At 37.2% G+C, this 19,330-nt stretch overlaps 1 protein-coding gene across 3 annotated transcripts in view; it reads right to left on the bottom strand.

Annotated features, from left to right (window-relative positions):
• Nucleotides 1-19,330, bottom strand: part of Adgrl4 (adhesion G protein-coupled receptor L4) — a 96,964-nt gene that overhangs the window by 41,093 nt on the left and 36,541 nt on the right. The window contains exons 1-2 of one of the 3 annotated variants that reach the window (XM_045138759.1): nucleotides 11,281-11,307; nucleotides 7,140-7,263 (exon numbers count right to left, since the gene is read on the bottom strand). In XM_045138759.1, the coding sequence (XP_044994694.1) occupies nucleotides 7,140-7,263; nucleotides 11,281-11,292 (136 nt within the window). In that variant the 5' untranslated portion in view covers nucleotides 11,293-11,307. Of the gene's footprint in view, nucleotides 1-7,139; nucleotides 7,293-11,280; nucleotides 11,308-19,330 lie in introns of those variants that run through there. The other 2 variants (XM_045138758.1, XM_045138757.1) reach the window with 2 other exon arrangements.

Below are 19,330 nucleotides of genomic sequence, written 5' to 3' on the forward strand. Positions count from 1 at the left end.
ATATCCTGCCATGTTAGATGCCTTTTATGAACACTGTAACATGGTACTCATTTCAATTTTAAAACAGTTTAAATAGGCAGCATTCTTGGGAACTTTATCTCAAGTGCAACCTCTGGGAAGCATAAGTTTGTCTGCAAGCCCCCGGCTCCCTTCACCCCCTTGCATGCCATGTTTCAATCCACGCGGCCTTGGTGGTTGTAACAGAATGTTTCATTTTCCTCCTGAGTTTCTTCTCTACACTGTGGGATTTCTCTAGAAGAGTCTGCTCTCGGTGGGGTCCTACTGCTACTCATTCCCTGGTTACCATCCCAGCTACCTGGACGCAGCAGGGCCTTTCAGCTTCTGAATTTATCAATGTCAGTGTGACAGCCTGACAATAGTAGACATAGGATTAGTTTTATCATGGGATATTAACTTTCAAGATTAAGGTGATGGACATTTTTTAATATTTAGGCTCCACATTTTAAGAAATAATACTAGTTATTACAGAAAATTAATCCTTAAAATATTTTTAAAATTTTCTATTTATTAATTTGACAGAGATAAAGAGAGACAGAGAAACAAAGAGGCAGACAGAGAGAGAGAGAGGATTTGTATGCCAGGACCTCTAATTCCTGCATCCAAACTCCAGATGCATGCACCTTGTGCATCTGGCTTACATGGGTCCTTGAGAATTGAACCTGGGTCCTCTGGCTTTGCAAGGCAAGAACATTAACCACTAAGCCATCTCTCCAGCCCAAGAACATTATTTTTTTTTCCTTAAACTGTGGTGTGGTTTATGTTTTTGTTGTATGTTTTATTTAAAGGTGGTAGTGATGGTCCCAGAATTTGATGTTTTCTCTCTGAGCCTTGCTGGTGGAATTTTTAGAGTATATTCAGGAATGCTGAGGTGACTCTCCAAACAGGCCTGTACCTGAGTAGTTAAAGACCTCTACGATCACAGGTGATTCTCTGAACCTCTTTACCACAAAATAGTTAACGTAAGCATTCCATCTTAAAAATGGGATGAAACTTTCATGAACACCAATGACAACAACAGCAAAGAAAACATGGGGTTGTGGAGACGGCTCAGTGCTTCAAGGTAGTTGCTTGCAAAGCCTGATGGCCTGCGTTTGATATCCCAGGGCCCATTAAAGCCAGATAAAACATGGCCATGCTTCTGGAGTTCACTTGCAGCAGAAGGAGGCCTTGGCATGCCTATACTCTCTCTGTCTCTCATCCCCTGGTTCTCTCTGATTATAATAAATAACTAACTAAATATTTTTTTTTTTTAAAAAAAGCAAAGTCAAATGTGGCTTCCAGAAAGATCTATGTTGAAATTTCTTAACATCTTTATATAGACCACATGGTTTGAACCTAATAAATCCATGCTATTTCCACAATAATATAATAAAATGCACTGGGTTGGTTAGGTAAAAGACCTTAATTTAAATCATCAATCTCACACTTCTTAGCTCTAATTCCTTCAAGAAATCAAGTTAACTTCGAAGCATTCTGTCTTCCTTGCACAAGTGAGAACATGTGTGTGGAGGTGTGTGGAGCAGGGCCTGATGATACCTGGCAGTTTAGGTGGGAAACCAACAGCCGTGGGTCTGTTCCTACTGCTGCTTTCCAAACTGGAGGCGCTTTCTGTGTAAGTAGGTTTGGAGTTGCAAAGTAATAATTAGCTTTTCTGTAGTTCTTGTGCTGCGATAATCCCAAAACTTGTCAAAGAATAAGAGAATGTGGCCCTCTATCTTTTGAAAATTTAATTTAAAACATGGTTTAGTATACAGTGTAACAGTTTTCTTTAGGACATTTTGGTACATATATACCTTCCTGGTCACATTTAATCCCAAACAAATACACATATATCAAAATTTGAAGCCTGGATCCACATATGAGGGAAAGTGTTATCTTAATATTTTTAATCAGTTCCATCCATTTTACTGTAGATTTCATAATTTCATTTTCCTTTGTGGCTGGATAAGACTCCATTTTGTACATGCGCCTCATTTTCTTTCTCCATTTATCTGCTGGTAGGCATCTAGACTGTTTCCATTGTCTAGCTATTGTGAACTGTGTTCAACATGGATGCCCAACTATCTCTGTGATGGGACAGAGTCGGCTGGATATGTCCAGGGGTGATATAGTGGGATCATATGGCAGTTCTGTTTTAGAATTTTTGAGAAACCTCCACACTGATTTCCACAGCGGCTCTACCAGTGTGCACTCCGGCCAAAAGCGCATTCAAGTTTACCTTTCCCATGCCCTCTCCTGCATTTCCTGTCATTTGTTTTGTGAAGATAGTCACTTTGCCTGGGGTGAGATGAAATCTCAAAGTGATTTCAATCTGCATTTCCCTGATGGCTAAGGATGTTGAACACTTTTGGTAATATTTATGGACATTTGCATTTCTTCTTTTAAAAACTGACTGTTCAGGGCTGGAGAGATGGCTTAGCGATTAAGGTGCTTCCCTGTGAAATTTAAGGACCCAGGTTTGATTCTCTGGGACCCATATAAACCAGATACACAAGGTGGCACATGGGTCTAGAGTTCTTTTGCAGTGGCTGGGGTCCTAAGGTGCCTATTCTCTCTTAATGTGCCTCTTCCTCTCTCTCTCTCTCTTTCTCTCAAATAAATAAAATATTTAAAAATCTCATTGGTTCATTTTTGACTGATAGTTTTTTTAGGTGTTTTTTTAGGTGATATATATATCACTGCAAAAATATATATATAATTATATATATAATATATATAAATTATATATATATGTGTGTGTATATATATATATATATATATATATATATTTGATTCAAGCCCAACAGACTGGCCTTTTTTATGAGACACAGAGAACAAAAGGCACAGAGAGAGAGAGAGAGAGAGAGAGAGAGAGAGAGAGAGAGAGAATTTGCCCATCAGGGAGCTCCAGCCACTGTAATCAAATTCCAGCTGCATGTGCCACTTTGTGTGCATGTGCTACCCTGTGCGTCTGACTCATGTGGGATCTGGAGAGTCAAACATCAGCTCTTAGGTTTCACAGTTAAGTGCTTTAATTGTCAAGCCATCTCTCCAGCCCTTGTTTATTCTGGATATTAACCCCTTGTCGGAAGTACAGCTGGCAAAAGTTCTCTCAGCCTGTGGAAGGTCTGTTCTCTCTGCTGTTACTCTGAGTCTTCCATCTCAACTAAAGCTACATTGTAGCAATTGACCCATTTTCCCTGCTACTGACCAATCTCTTGACTTTTCACTAAAATTCAACATTCCTAAATGGGAGAATGGCATGAGCAGACCTAGTTCATTTACTACTTTTTCATAACAAAAGTTATGCTTTTTACCATGCCTACAATTGGTCTTCCCAAGAAGTATCCTATCATAATCTTTTTTCCAAACAATACTAGACTACGTTTTTGATCACGTAATGCTAAGAGTCCTCATTAGCCGAGATTTGTTATGAAACTCACTGACTATAGAAAGAGAAAGTGTTCAATGATTGGACATTATCACAAAGAGTAATTCAATTTTAGTGTTATTCAAATCCAAGGAATAAAAACCATGGTTTTATAGATTATTCAAGATATAAGCAGGCAAAAAATATTACATCTGGTAAGTTATCACTGCTATAAAGCACATGGCAAAATATAGAATTTGTCATTTCTATAACTGTGTTCTCTATCAACATCTGATTTGGAATTTATGCCACCTTTAAAAGTGACATGTTTGGTAATTATAGTCCTTTAAAAAACTGCAATGAAGGTTACAGAGTTGCTTTAGTGAATAAGAGCTTGCCTCAGAAACATCAGGACATGAGCACAGATCCCCAGCACCTGCATAAAAATTGTGCACGTTGATGCTCACCCGCAATCAGGCTGAGGGTGTGGAAAATGTATTGTATATTTAGATCTCCACATTTGTAAAACACTGGTCTAGAGCTACTATCTTGCACAGTTTATATCTAACATTCTAATTTATTGTGATTTCAGAGGAAGAAAAAAGAATTGCGCACAGAGCTAAATCTCCCCAACACCTCTGTGACAAAATTATCTCATCTGTATACAATGACATTTAACTATGGACGAAAAAATAACTTTTCTTGGGTCATCTCTTACACTCAATAGGAGTCTTCCATTTCCTGTTTATTGAAGTTTAATTAATTAGTTAATTGTGTGTGTGAATTCAAAGTGTATTGGTATGCATATAGAGGCCAGAGGTCAATGTCCAGTGACTTCCTCTGTCACTCCCCATTTCATTTTTTCTAAGCTAATTATCTGTGAGTGTGCACGTGTGATTGTGTGTTTGTCTGTGATGTGTGTGCGGGTGGATGCGCATGTGCTACAGAGCACTCGTGGGGGCCAGCGAACAACCCCAGGAGGTTTCTCCCCTTCTACCTTCCTAGCAGACAAGGTCTCTCTTGCTGTCGCCGCCGACTGCAAGCTTCCATTCTTCGGGCTCCACCTTGCATTGCTGAAGGTGTATTGGGGTTAAAGAAGCCTGTACCACTGTGGTCAACTTCAGGTGGGCACTGAGGAGGATCAAAGTTGGGTCAGCAGGCTTACAAGTGAGCAACTTTCACCTGTAAGCCATCTCACCAACCCTTATTTTACTTTATTTTGAAACAAAGCCAGTCACTTAAACATGGAGCTTGCTGATCCAGGTAGATTAGCTATAGCCAGCCAGCCCTTCAGCACTGCCTGTCTTTCTTCCCCAGCAATGGGATTTCTGTCTTTTACATGGGTGCTGGGAACCTGAAGATTCTCATGCTTGAGTGCAAACACTGTACCCCCTGAGTCATCTCCCTATCCCCCATTGAGGTCCTTAATGACTGTAATTGCTAGACATGTCCCTTTCAAGGCTGAACTCATTCCAAATCCGAAGCAGCATGCTGCAAGGTGGTATGCGCATGCTAACAGGGAATAGATCTGTAGCGCTCTGCCCCATTCCCCGAGGATTATCATAGTGAACAATGAAATTGCTATGGAAGTGGAGAGAGAGGAAGTAGTCACACAGCCTCTCAGAAAAGCTTAATCCTTCAGGACAACAAATATTGGTGAGAAATAACATTTTTCCAGCGAATGAGTTTTTCACCGAATAATCCATCATATGAAACAGGTGAAAAAAATAAAAGATTTCTGTTCTGGGTATTGGGTTTTGATACAGTTATTGTGTTTACTGACTACTTAAAATAGCTAAAAAGGGAATTATCCAACACTTAGGGCCACTCCACAGCATCTCAGTAGAAATAAGTATTGGAAAGAGTCTTAAATTACAAATAGACTAACAGCCCATAAAATGTTAGCATTCAATCATCTTTGTGGGTATATTTTCTCAGTGGCCTGTGATTCAGCTTCTCTTAACGTAAGAAGAAATTCTTACTTGTAAGAAATATGAAGGAGATGTAGTCCTTTGTGAATTGAAGGATATTAAAAGTAAACATGATCAGACAAAAAGACAGATGCCTTCTGGAGATCAGAGGCATTGGAAAACGGAGGGTACAATTAAAATTGCATTAAATTACACTCATTAAAGTGTTACACGTTTGGCTTCTTTACTGACTGGTGCATTTCTACTAATGCTTACAGAGCTATATAATTAGAACTAAACTAATAAATGTGTATATAATTAGAACTTAACTATTAAATGACATCCTATGAAGATTAACAACAAGAACATAGGCTTGAGAAAAGCAAGCAAAATTATTGTTCAAGTGGAATATCATCATATGTTTTGTACCCTTGCAAAACTTGGTTTACCACATTGCATTGCATGATTCAGTGTCAGGTTTAAATAATCCATTTCTGTCTCTTGTGGAAATGACAGTGGCTTTCTGGGTATGCAATTGGGACTTTCCTCCCTTTATCTTAAAGGGAGAGTAACCATCACTTTTATTGGCTAAAAGTGAGGGGAATAAAATCTTCCCATTTGCATAGCACAGTGTGAAGCATGGGTGCATGACTCGATGATTTCTTTGATCCATTCATTTCACTGAAACATTTTCTTTGAACGATGTCTCACTTATCATGAGATAATATGAGTATTTCCCGGCTTGTCATTTGCCCACTGATCATCAGCATTTCAGGTTGAAGATAATGAAATATAGTGTGATCCTGATGAACTTGAGCATGTCTCCTTTATATAAATATATAAGGGAGAAGCATCAGGGAATTCCGATGTCCCAAATAGTCTAATTTTCAGTCCTATATCTATTTTTGTCTACATGGTTAAAGTTTCCATTTATAAATTTTTAAAATTATCAATCATAATCAATTATACTAGCTATAGATGGTTGGATCATTGTTAGAAATATGATTAGGATGTTACATTATTTATTATCAAAATTAAAGTTTTTGTCTCCTAAGAATTTGCCTTTGAGAATAGTTCAACTCAACTCATATTCTTTCATTTCTTAAAAATCTTTTATGCAATGTTCCCTGAGTCTTGGTAGATCTGCTTGAGTGCTGCGTTCTTTGTCACCTCTGGTTTTGTGGTTCAATGTGTTTGGGGGGAAGATTATAAGATTATAAGAGCCGTGAGGAGGTGGCAGGAGCATAGAAATTTCCTGAAGCACAGCCCTCCCCCACAGAAATTGACTGAGGCCTTAATTACCCCACACTGAATACCAACAGCCCCATCTAGAAGACCCCTCAGGGAAAGTGGTTCAGGGGAGAGGGGATAAATGAAAAAAAGTTCAAAAATTCTTTTAAAATATTTTTATTTTTATGTGTATGCACAAGCAAGAGAGAGAGAGAGGGAGAAAGAGAGAGAGAGAGAGAGAGAGAGAGAGAGAGAGAGAGAGAGAGAGTACGGGTGTGCTAGGGCCAATTGCCATTGCAAATGAACCCCTGACACACGCACCACGCTATGCTGCATCTTGTCTTACCCGCGTGCCGGGGGACTGAATTGAGAGCACAGGCATTGCAAGCCAGCCCCTTTAACCTTCGTGCCATCTCCTCAGCCCTCCTATTCCTACAACTCTAGAGAAACCTTCCATAGCTATGGATAGTTCAACAGTGGAGAAATAAAGGAACTAATTAATCTTCTGAAATGGAGTAACATACAGGGCACAATTACAGTCCACAGAATTCAGCCCAAGTATTATTTAATATCTAGCGGAAAGAAGGAAGGAGACAGACACAATGTAAACGTTAAATCGTTTAACTCACCTATGCAGATGGTCCCGTCATTCGTGATAAACCTGTCCTGGTTACTGCTGGATTGGAAGCCAGTGGCACACATACAGTAGTAACTCCCCTCCGTGTTGGTGCAGTGGGCATTCTCACCACAGGCCTGGGTTAGATTTTCACATTCATTATCATCTGCAGACATAGCAATGTGAAACAACAATATGTAATGTTCATCAATCCCTCTTCTTTTCCATTAGCATTTGGGTGTTTTTATTGAGAACTTTAATACATAATTTAACAATAATCCTTTCTATGCACCTACCTGACTGAATCCTTTCCTATTTATAAGTAGTCCTTCTTATAGTTTCATTTTTCATTCATATTGTTCTTCTCCTGTGTGCTGTAATGTTGATGAGCTCAGTATTGTACAGGTCTTATGAGAGTATGATCTGCACTGGGAGGTCATAAATGACCCAGTCAACTCACCTCTGCAGGACAGAGCCCTAAAGTTCTCCCCACTACCCTGTGGCTCTTATATTCGTCCTTCCCGCTCTTCTGCCATATTTGGGTAGTTTAAAGTAATGCCATGTTTATTTCAAAGAAAATGCTAAGTAAGTTACTTCCATAATGCTTTATAATGTGAAATCTTTGTAGTTATAAATGAAATATTGTTTCTTAACCTCAAATAACATGACTATTGAATATATTTTATAATTTTAAATATTTTAGTCACCTAATATAATTTTATCAATACGTATATACCCAACTGTGTACTTGTAACATACTTAATAATTATTCAAAAGTGTCCTATTAGAGAACATATAAAAAGCAAGAAATGAAAAGTTGACATGGTCTTACCTTGTATTATTTATTTTCGTCATTTTTTCCTAAAGAATTTTACATGATGAAAACCTCCCATCTTCTCATATACTCATTAATTTATTTATTGAAAATAAACAACTATGTGCATTACATTATCTTTTTCTTCCTCAATATGTCTCTCTCTTACTCCTTGTATTTTCTATTGGTCTTTCTCTCACTTTATGTAAAAGAATTGGATCATGGTTCTCACTCCTCCACATCAGAAATAGTTTATGTTAAGAAATCTTTTGTAAAAATCAGAAATTATAACTATGTCAGCTGTCACATAAATGGGTTAGAAAATACATTTCCAGAAGTGACTGCAACCATCTGGAGATGACTATCTTCTGGAAACTGAGTTCCTGTTGTGGGTTGTATTGTGTGTCTCAAAAAGTTAAGCCGTCACCCCATAGGGTTTGTCAATGTGTTCATCGGAAACAGAGAAAATTGGAACAGAGCATGGGAAGATTCATGACTTAGATTTGTTTTTCATGTTGTGGGGTCAGATCTCTTTGTATCTCACCATCACTATCTCCTTGGCATGTTGAGATGAAATTCCAATTCCCTTGAATTTCTAGTTCATGCATGTGGCCTGATAGGTTCTTGGATGAACATAAAGGCACAGAAATAAGGGAAAAAATTCTGAATCCTCCCCCCCACCACAGAAACCAGCAAACTGGATTGAATAAGAAAAACCTTGAACCCTCAAAACCTTTCCAAAGTAGGCCGGGCAGGTGATTGACTACATAGGTGCCAGGCTATAGGAGACACAGCTTGTGATTCTGGCAAGTGCCCACCTTGTCTAAAGTATTTGAAAATAGATTTTGAGCTGGGGAGATGTCTGGGCCATTGAGGCATTTGCTTCCACAATTTACCAGCCTGGGTAAGGTGTCCCACTACCTACATAAGACCAGATGTACAAAGTGGCACGTGCATCTGGAGTTTGCAGTGGCAAGGGGCTTTGGCATGCCCATTCTCTCTCCCTCTCTCTTCTCACAAATAAATAAAAATGTAAATTTATAGAGAATATTCAGAACAACAGAACCTATTCTCAGATTTAGTGCCTCGTAGAAGTTTGCTGGGAGCTTGCCAGGCCATAGCAACTATCTATGGAGGCTGAAGGAAGTGAGAAAAGTTTCTGAAAAGGTGACAATTTAATAACATAAATTTTGAATGGTCTAATATAAAATGTTGAAATGTTAATACTTCATTGGCCTGAATATATGTAGTTAATCATCTAATCTGTAATAAATAAATTATTATGAGACTGTGTGTGGCATACATATATACTCAGAAAGCAGAAGCATAGGCCTTTGCCTGCATAGAAATAAAACTACTTTATTAAAATTGACTGAGTGTGGCTCACAAATTGAACATAAGCACCTAAATTAAGTTAAAGGAAAAATACTCCCCCCTTGAATCAATCACTGAGTTACTCAAATATTTATGGAGTTTTCCAGTACTCAAATGTGAGTTTCTATACTGGGAAATAAGTGAAAATTAATCAAAAGTCAGGATCTGTGCTCTCCTGTCAGAGCTCACATTCTAAAGGAAACTTACCACACAAGCAGATAATTGAGTTTGTATTAAAATAAAAATTTTCCTTTATATCTCTAAATTTGACCCCTGTCATCAGCACAGTGGGAGAAGTTTATATTAAACTTTAAAGCAACTGTGCTCTCAGATCAGTTATTGGTAACATAGAAAACGATGAGGATTGTATCCCTGGTGGGCTATCACTACAAAAATAGTATGCAAAAGTGCAGAGGAACAGGACTCAGTAGATCTGAGGTATTGGCCACGTCTAAGAAAATGACCCACATTATATCATCTGAATATCATGTTTCCAAAAATAAATTAACATAGCAATATTCTATTTAATTTCAACATCTCTTAATAACCTTAAATGACTTACTAATAAGAAAAAATAAAAATGGCACTGATTTTTGTGTTGCTCTATTATATAGTTTTGGACACTTGATTCTTAGTTTCCTTATCAAGAATTAGGAAATTACAATATTTCCTTATGTTCCAGTTTTCTGGACTGGATACATAATATAGATTTATTCCCTAAAGGTCGCATTCAAATCGTGTTCAGCAAAATATCACTTATATGAAAGTAACCTCAAGATAGTGGATAGGCAAGAAATAATTTTTTGCGAAGTAATATATAAATATGAATTATTTAAATAGGTTTAAACTTTCCAACATCCACCTTCATAACAATTAACCTTCAAGGAGAAAGTTCCTTTAGATAGAAATGCACAGGAAAGTCAAAGCGTTCTTTTATGATCTTCTAATGCTCATATCAACTTATCAGTCATATGACCAATTCACCGTAACGTCACATTTAATTCTTCTTTGGGGCCTGTACAATGTTTAGTTAGATAAAGATATTACTTTAAAATCCATTATGATACAGTTAAATTGGAAATAAATTTAAAATGTTTTTAAAAACTGTTACTAGGGACATTATTCAGAATTCGCCTCAGCAAAGCTTCCTGACTCATCTCAAACCCAATGAACTAAGTGATGGGAAAACTGAACTCTTAAGAATGGGATACATGGCACTTAAAAAAAAAAAAAAAGCATAAATGGCCAAAATCAGATTGCTGTATGAGCAGCAAATAAAATAAATCTTTAGTAGCACAATTTTACTTAGATGAGGGCATAGCTACTTGCAGTTTCAGGATAAAAAGGTGAATATCTTTTGAAGGGAAGAAATTGAAAAGAAAGGGATATTTGAGGCAGGCATTTTGGCATAAGCAAGAGTTTAAGCAATGTAAAGGTATCCTGACAAGCTACTAGGCAAAGGGACAAGTAATCTCAGTAACTGCAGTCCTGTACCACTGCACAATGGAGAGGAAATCGATCAGTTGGAATTATGGATTAAGGCAGACATGGTGAACCCACGCAAAGTATTTAGAAATGTATTTGGCAGACAAAAGATGGCTACTGGCAGATGCTATGCAGTAGAAAGATAAGACAAGACTGGAGTGTCAACAGAGTTTGTGAAATAAGGAACACCAAGATTTAGGCACAGCACATGCTTAAGTGAAGAAGAAAGAGATATGCTACAATTTAGGCTATTTAGCTGTTACAGTCAGTGATCGGAGAGATGTATGAAATGAATAGGATGACAGTCCATGAGATAGGAATTGAAGTTTGTCATATGGGGGATGGCAAATGTCGAATTACATGCTTGGCTTTTAGAAAATTTTCATAGTAGAATAATATTTAAATATTAGCATAAGCTGGACATGAGCTGGATATTTCATTTGGCTGGAGACGGAAGAACAGCAATGATATTATTTCTAACCTGGAGGTGCATAGCTGATTAACAGATCCAGGTACCCGAAAGGAGAGAACACAGAGGAATGTCCTTCAGGTCAACTGAAGATATGTAGACCAGATTCCCTTTTTCCCTTTGAAGTAAAGTCAGATTTAGGAATAGAGCCTCCAGGGCAAGTGATAAGCTTTCTGCTTTTTCTTTGCACTTACTTTTAAATGGATCCAATTGTTCTCCTAATATGCCCTGCTTCAATCCTTGTTTAAGTGAATGTAGCTATGGGCATATTATAGCTTTGTTTTATTGTTATTCACAGTGTAATTTTCCCTGGATTAGCCTCTTCACTTCACCCCTGTGACAAGGCCTAGAGGACTGAGCTTTGAGTAAAGGAACCAAGGATGAAGCTTCGCTTCCGTTCATTTTCTACATTGCCTGACCAGAACAATCACCGGGCTTCCATGTCGTCCAGGCCAGCTTGTCAGAAAGCCACAAATGCATTTGAAATTAACAGATGCATGCACCTGGACCAGTCTTTCCCAGCCTTGTTGCTGTGTTATTCAGCTGTGCTGCGTTTATATCAACACCTTGATCTACATCAATCATCCAGAAGAAGGAAAGGAACATGTTTTCCAAGTATTCTACTAAATGGCATATTTTAATCGCTTACCTGTTACAATAACAAGAAGGTTGATACGGTTTCCACTAAAACTGGGGTGGGGGAACTAATCTCAGGTGGATTCTATCATGCCAGTGTACAGACAGATTCTCTTGGGCAGCATGTATACTTTGATAGCCTTTCTTCAGAGAAAAACAGAGTTATTTTATTCTTTTTTTTTTTTTTTTTTTTTTGCATTGTTGGGTGAGGTATGCTTTACCATACAAAAGGCTGTTAAATAAGGAACAAGTACTGGACATCCAGATCTTCAAGTCCAAGAGGGAAAGAGTACAATAGCAACATAGCCACCTGCCTACAGTGCTTCCTGCACAAAGGACATGGGGATTCCAGAGTAGGACCAGGATTTTATTTTGAATCCCATCTTTAAACCTAATAACTGAAGATAATAAAAAATATTTTAAAAGAGAAAAATACTCCCTTCTCTTTTCCTAACACAAGATATAATTGGCAAGGCTCAAATTGCTTATAAGAACCTAGAAGAAGGCAGGGCACTTTCATGGCAGCTCCACTGTCCCTCTGCACAGGATTGCTTTGTAAATTTGAACAGCAGACTGACTGCATCATTATGTGACTCCTTGCAGAAAGGCCCTCGGTGAGAAAGGCGTAGCATCGCGCAATGACCCCCCCCCCAATATAGCCTCCTAAAGCGCCTCATTTGTTTCATTGTCACTGGGAAGTTTCATTGCCACTCATGGTGGTTTGCGGAAATGTCTTCATAGGCTCATGTATTTAGCCTACTTGGTCCCCAGCTGGTGGCAACTTAGACAGACTGTGGGGCCTTTGGAATGTGGAGCCTTGCTGGAAGGGCTGGGTAATGAGGAGGGGTGGTCCTGCAATTTTCTAATCAGCCCCTTTGCCAGCGCCTGCTCAGCTCACTCTCGTTGCTTCTTCCCATCTGATGTGACAGTGCCGGTTGTTCTTGCCGTGATGAAACTCTTTTTATAAACTAAACCCTTTCCTTCCATAGCTGCTGGTGGTGGGTGTTTGGCATTCTATTTTTCTGGTGAATCCCAAGGTAAACAAAGAGGAAGAAAAGACAGAGGAGAAGGAAAGGCCAGAGGCAGGGACAGAAAGCACGAGAACTAAATGAAACGAGAATGAGTTCATTCAGTCAAGAATAAGAAGGAGGAGGAGGAGGAGGAGGAGGAGGAGGAGAAGAAGAAAACAGTTCCCATTTCTATGACATTTCATTATCACCCTCTGAAAGACAAGGCAAGGTACAGAGGAAATGTATAAAACCATATCTTTATTTCCCCCTGGGAATGTATTTTTGTACCTGACTCTTTAACTGAAAGAGAGAATTCAAATGCAATATATATACATCCATATAGAATTTATCCAGCTGGGCATGGTGGCACACACTTTTAATCCCAGAACTTGGGAGGAAGAGGTAGGAGGATTACCATGAGTTCCAGGACACACTGAGACTACATAGTGAATTCCAGGTCAGTCTGGGCTAGAGTGAGACCCTACCTTGAAAAACCTTAAAAAAGGGAGAAATGAGCAAGAGTGCTGCTTTCTCAGTGAACCTGATATCAGCACAAGGGTGAATGAGATAGACAAAGAGGACACTCATCTCCTACCAAATCAGAGATCCTGAGACACAGAGTTTCCCAAGAGCCCATCACTGAAGTAGACCTAACACTAACCCAACTTGGCTCAGGGAAATTCGAGGGAGAGGGGGCAGAAAGGTTACTAGAGCCACAAGTTGGGACATTACACACAGAGACATTGCCTCTTCCCCATAACTGATGGTTACCCCACAATGCATGACCTACAATCCCCATGGGGATAACTGACATCACCTCCAATGAGCAGGGGCCCTTCAGAGGGACAGGGATGAGGGTAATGATGGTACTAACATGTGCTGTTTACACAGTGTGTGTGTGTGTGTGTGTGTGTATGTATATATATATATATATACACACATACATACATACATATATGTATGTATGTATGTATGTATGTATGTAGATAGATAGATAGATAGATTCATGTCTGCAGGTTTATTAACAAAATATAAATATAAATATAACAAAATATAATAATAGGATTATTATAACATAACACTACTGCAAAGTACATTTCCTTGACAATGGGATGAAATAAGTCCAATTTTATTGCAAAAGAAGCTAAATATATCAAGAGTAAAATGTTACAATTTTCAAGAAATACAATGTAGATCTGAAATACAATGTAGATCTGCAAATAATGGAGTGTTCATGCTGAATATTTATTAGTAGTTTTAAGCTTCTTTAGTAAAAATGTTCATGTAAGACTGACCAAAACAGCAAATATTATTTCAAGGATTGTTGTTGAAAGGAAAATGTGCCTTTGAGTGTGTATCAGATTTTGAATAGGATTTGGGGGATGGCAGACAATACACACACAGAATGGACTCTGCTGAGGTTTTAGCAATTACATATTTTCTGAGGAAAATATAGCACTGAAGAAAATGCTCCCGTATTTTGGTCTTCTCTTTGTCAGGGCTATTAATACACACATATCCTAAACTGAATACAAGTTGAGGAGGCAAATGGAAGTGAAAAACAGTCGTATTTGCATATTCTCTAGAAACCACTTCTCTTGCTCATTGTATGCAAAAGCTAGGATGGATTCATGACACATTTGTATCAAGCTGTCAGTCAATCACTCTGCAATGTTCTCCTTTGTATCAATCAGCTATAATGGTAAAGATGAATAATAGTCATTTCACTGCTCTGGGGCTTAAGTGATGGCTATGAAGTTGCTTTTCAGAAAATAGTTTATTGACTATTGTTTCTAATTACTGAAGTAGTACATATGCATTAGGGAAAACCAAGTCATACCTAGAACAATATTACCAGCTCTCTGCTCCTAAAATGTTGGTGGTTTACAAAGGACAATCAAATAGAAGAGCTTTCATAGTCTAACAGCTTGAAAAGAAACTGAGGACGTATGTATAAGGTGCTGAGATAAAATGGTTTCATCCCTATCATTCTCTAATCAGGTAAAGAAAACATTTTCTCATCAGGGTGAATGGCACAGAAATACACGGTTCACAGAATAGACCATCCATCCATGGCATGTGAGAAAAAATACTCAAGAAAGCATTGTTAACAAACACCAGAGATTTAGAAACCCAGATCTCTGCACTGGGAATGACAGAGACGTAGGAGAGGTAGGTGAGGAGCACTTCCAGTATAAATCGAAATGTAAAATGACCATGCAGTTTTGAACATGAGAGACATTATTCTTTCCTTCTACACGGGGATATTCTGCCTCCGAGGACCTTCACCTGACGCCTGGAACTGCGGCTAGTGCAAATTACAACGCCTCCTGTGTTCTGTCCTTTACACACACTCCTGTGATGAAGCTTAACTTACCAAGTAGAGAGAGATGTTCACACAATCACAATAATAACATAAGGAATCTCAACAATATTCTGTAAGGAAAGTTATGGGGGTGTTGTTTTTATCAGAATATTAAATCATAGATCTTGGCAACTTCATAGTAAATAACATAATGATTAAAATCTTTTAAATGAAAATTATCTAACTTTTGTAAATATGATAGTTCTCCTAATCAATGTGTAGGGCAAAGGAATGTAATGTTACACTCCCAGAAATAGACATGAATATATAATGCGGAGAAGAAAATATAAGTAGCTAATTGCTATGTAAATATATATTTATCCTTGTTTAAAACCAAGAACACTCAAATTAAAATGGCAAATTCAAGGCTCATTATCACCTAAAAGCGAAAAGTATACTTATTTTGATAAGCTTTCTTTGAGCTTATGTGTTTCTTTGCAAGAGAAAAGTCAAAGTAGTGATGACACTATCCTTGTATGGTTATTTTCAAGGTCTGATGAATAATGGGAGAGAGAGAGAGAGAGAGCAAAGACAAAGATTCTTACCTCTGATGCCAGCCTGCCTCCACACTTGTCCTCACGCACGTTTCCTCGTAGAGCCTGCAGAGCAGCGTGTGGACTCTGGGCACGCTATCCTGCTAGGCTGTTTGTTTACACTTGTTTATTTGTCTGCTTACATAATGAAGAGCCAGTTATAGAAGTAATGGAATTCACCTTTTATTTCCTATTGTTTCATTGGTCACAATTAATTTTGTGTCACATTGGCACTTTAATTTCTTGCAATTATCATAAGAGAAGATAATGACTTCTGAGAATACTGAGTAGAATGAGGATAACCAGAGTATTATCCTACTCACAGAAATACAGTACTATATCAAGACACCTAAAAATGGCCATATACCTTTCCTCTGAATCCTACTGCTAGGTGCTAATTAATTCCAAGTGGCAGACATCGGACAAAATTTTTATACAAAATATTCATGCAAGTTATTACCATGTTAATAATAATCAAAAGTCCATTAAAATATTTCACAATGTCTTAGAATACACAGCTATGGAAAGTAACACTTTGAAGACTACTGGCTAACTAGATAATCATAGATGAAGCCATTCTGTAAAGCAAAGATGAACCCCACCCTCTTTTGCTTCCTAATTGGCTGAAGTGTCTCCTGTATCTTTATGAATGGTGCTTCCTGTAAGCACACTCTTTACCAACTGACAGACCCTACTCTACTGAAACAAGGTGGGTTAAAAAAATAAACTGCTTGCATCATGATAGTTTTCTAACCTTTCTATTTTTTAAAAGACTACTGACATTTTAACCATGTTCATGATATTTTAATTTATTATATCTATGATACTTCATGATTTTCTTTTCTTTTTTTTGCTTTAAAGTTTTTCTTTTTTTCTTTTTTAAATTTTTAATAACATTGTCAAAAATACCAAAAATTTAACCTTATCACTCAAATACCATAATAAAAATTTTGCTTTCTGATAATCATAGACCTTTGGAACATGTTATCAATATTCAAATACACATTATTGTTTTCTTTTGAAACAATGTCCTAATGTTGACACCTTTATCAGGAGATTTAATGAAATTTTCTTCTGTCTCATCCCGTTTGGAAGACAGGACTAACTGATTCTGAGATCCAACATAAGGAAACTAAGGAACTGTTTTAATTTTCCATGTTATTCTATGCTTCCTCAGGTAACGTTTCACAATTTTTTTTCTATCTTGTAATTGGCTTAATACTTATATGTACTACTTTTATCTCCACAAATCTCATTTTGAAAGATTTATATTTATTTATTTATTTATTAGAGACAGAGAGAGGAGTGGGAGGGAGAGAGAGAGAGAGAGATGGGGGGGGGAGAGAGAGAATAGGTGCACCAGGGCCTTTAGCCACTGCAAATGAACTCCAGACGCATGCACTACCATGTGTATCTGACTTATGTGGGACTTGGAGAATTGAACTGGGGTCCTTAGGCTTTACAGACCATTACCTTAAAAACTAAGCTATCTCTCTTCCTTCACAAAACTCATTTTGAATTCTCACCCTGACTTGATAGCTATAGTGTACCAGTGACTAATCTTATCCAAAATAGCTGTCTCTATATAAAACAAGATATAATAATTATAGTACATATTTAAAATATATGGGTGCATAAAATTACTCAAATATCAAACTTGGATAATGTAAGTTGTTCTATCAATCTACTTTAGGAAAATGAGCATGGAAATTTACATTTTCTTAAGAAAACTTGCATGAAACACTGTGGCATTATAAAATCTCTTCCTGTTTCACTATAGCATGCTGATGAATACTGTTTTAAACTGTAAGATTTTCAAGAAAGCCACATAATTGGTATTTGTCAGCAATGAGTACATATCCAACATGTAGTAGGCACACAAGGAATTCTTGTTCAACAAGGAGACCACAGAACAGAGCTGGCACGTAGCTCTGAACATGTCAACCATCTATTGTTGATGAGCTGCTTAAAATAGCATATGATTTAATATAGTCACAAATCCATCTAATGCTCAAACTACAGGGCAGAGCTGAGCTGCTCAGTAGGCAATCCAAAATCCTTTGCCTCAACTTTGTTTGTTGATTTTCCCACTTGACCCCAGTTCCACTGGATCCAGGAAGAAGCTGAGGAGAAACTGCGTGGGTAGGACTGTTCTCACTCCAGGGTGCAGTCAGCATTGTTTTGCTATGTCTTTTAAAGCATCCTTAGAGAAGTGGAAAAATCCCACAAATTTACACTGGGGCTATCTAAAATGAATCTTGTATTTTGAATTCCTCATTTTCATACTAATAGGATTAAATATAACATATGTTCGTGTTTTGAGACAAAACTGACTTTATCCTAAAATATGTACCCAACCTAGTCTTTTATTATTTATGTCTCTCTATTATTTGACAATTTTATATGATTTAGTAATATAAGATGAAAATAAATTTACACAGGAAATAAAGAAATAAAAAAATCATGTAAAGAAACATTCTTTTTTATGAAACATGAAAATGAAATTATGGACATTTCTTCAGTTATAGAAGAGATCATTGATTTAAAAAATTCTTGCTATTTGAAAAAGGTGCTGACAATTTATATCTATTTAAATGGAAGGCTGAATTGAATACAGTCAAATATCAGGGCTTTACAAACAAAATGACTGCCTCAATAGTTAGAAATTCTTTTCCAACAGCTCTGTAGACTTGTACCATTGGTTAGGGAGACTTAGCTGTGTGTGGCCCAGGCTTGAAAAAGACAAGATTCTTTGTGTCCTGGACCAGTGATCTGACTCAAATTAGGGTGGTAAAACTGAGTCTATCTCTCAAGATACAAATGCTTAGGTTAAAATAACACTGATTTAAAAACATGGTACAAGTTGAAAATGAATGTTTGAAATAAAAGTGATTTTCAAGGTGCTGGAAAATGTACATTTTTAATCACTCAAATACTTTTCTAGCTCAAAATATGCAGTGACTATAAATTTTTAATGTTTATTAATAGTATTTTGTAAAAACCCTCAAAACCATAAGGTTTCTATCTTATTTTTAATTCAAATACCAGTTCATTATGTTATAAAGCAGAAAAGAGTTTCACTATAACTTTCAAATTAAGTTGTTTTCAACCATATACATGATATAACAAAACAAAGTACAAGATTATAGCAAGGACATTTACGTGATTTGGATTCAGCCATATTTCTTCTATCTACTTAAAAAGTTTTTGCATTTATTTCCACCTTAGCATTACTGTTAAGAATGCCATTTCAAAACTTAATAAAATTCTCCCACTTGAGCCTTTTTTTCATACAATGTTTCATCAATCATAGAAAACTGTACTCTGTCATAGAGTAATTACAAGTTGGCAAGCCTAAAAGGGCACCAACAAATCCTTATACCCTTATCTTTACACTGGACAAGGATGACAGTCAATTTATTAGTTGAGATATTGTTAAACTCATCAAATAAAATGTATGTTCTGCCTCTCTAATGCTTTCTGTTATGGAATCAAAGTTGTATCTTGCACATGGTCAT

The sequence above is a fragment of the Jaculus jaculus genome, chromosome 19 (assembly GCF_020740685.1).
Source record: "Jaculus jaculus isolate mJacJac1 chromosome 19, mJacJac1.mat.Y.cur, whole genome shotgun sequence".
NCBI lineage: Eukaryota > Metazoa > Chordata > Mammalia > Rodentia > Dipodidae > Jaculus > Jaculus jaculus.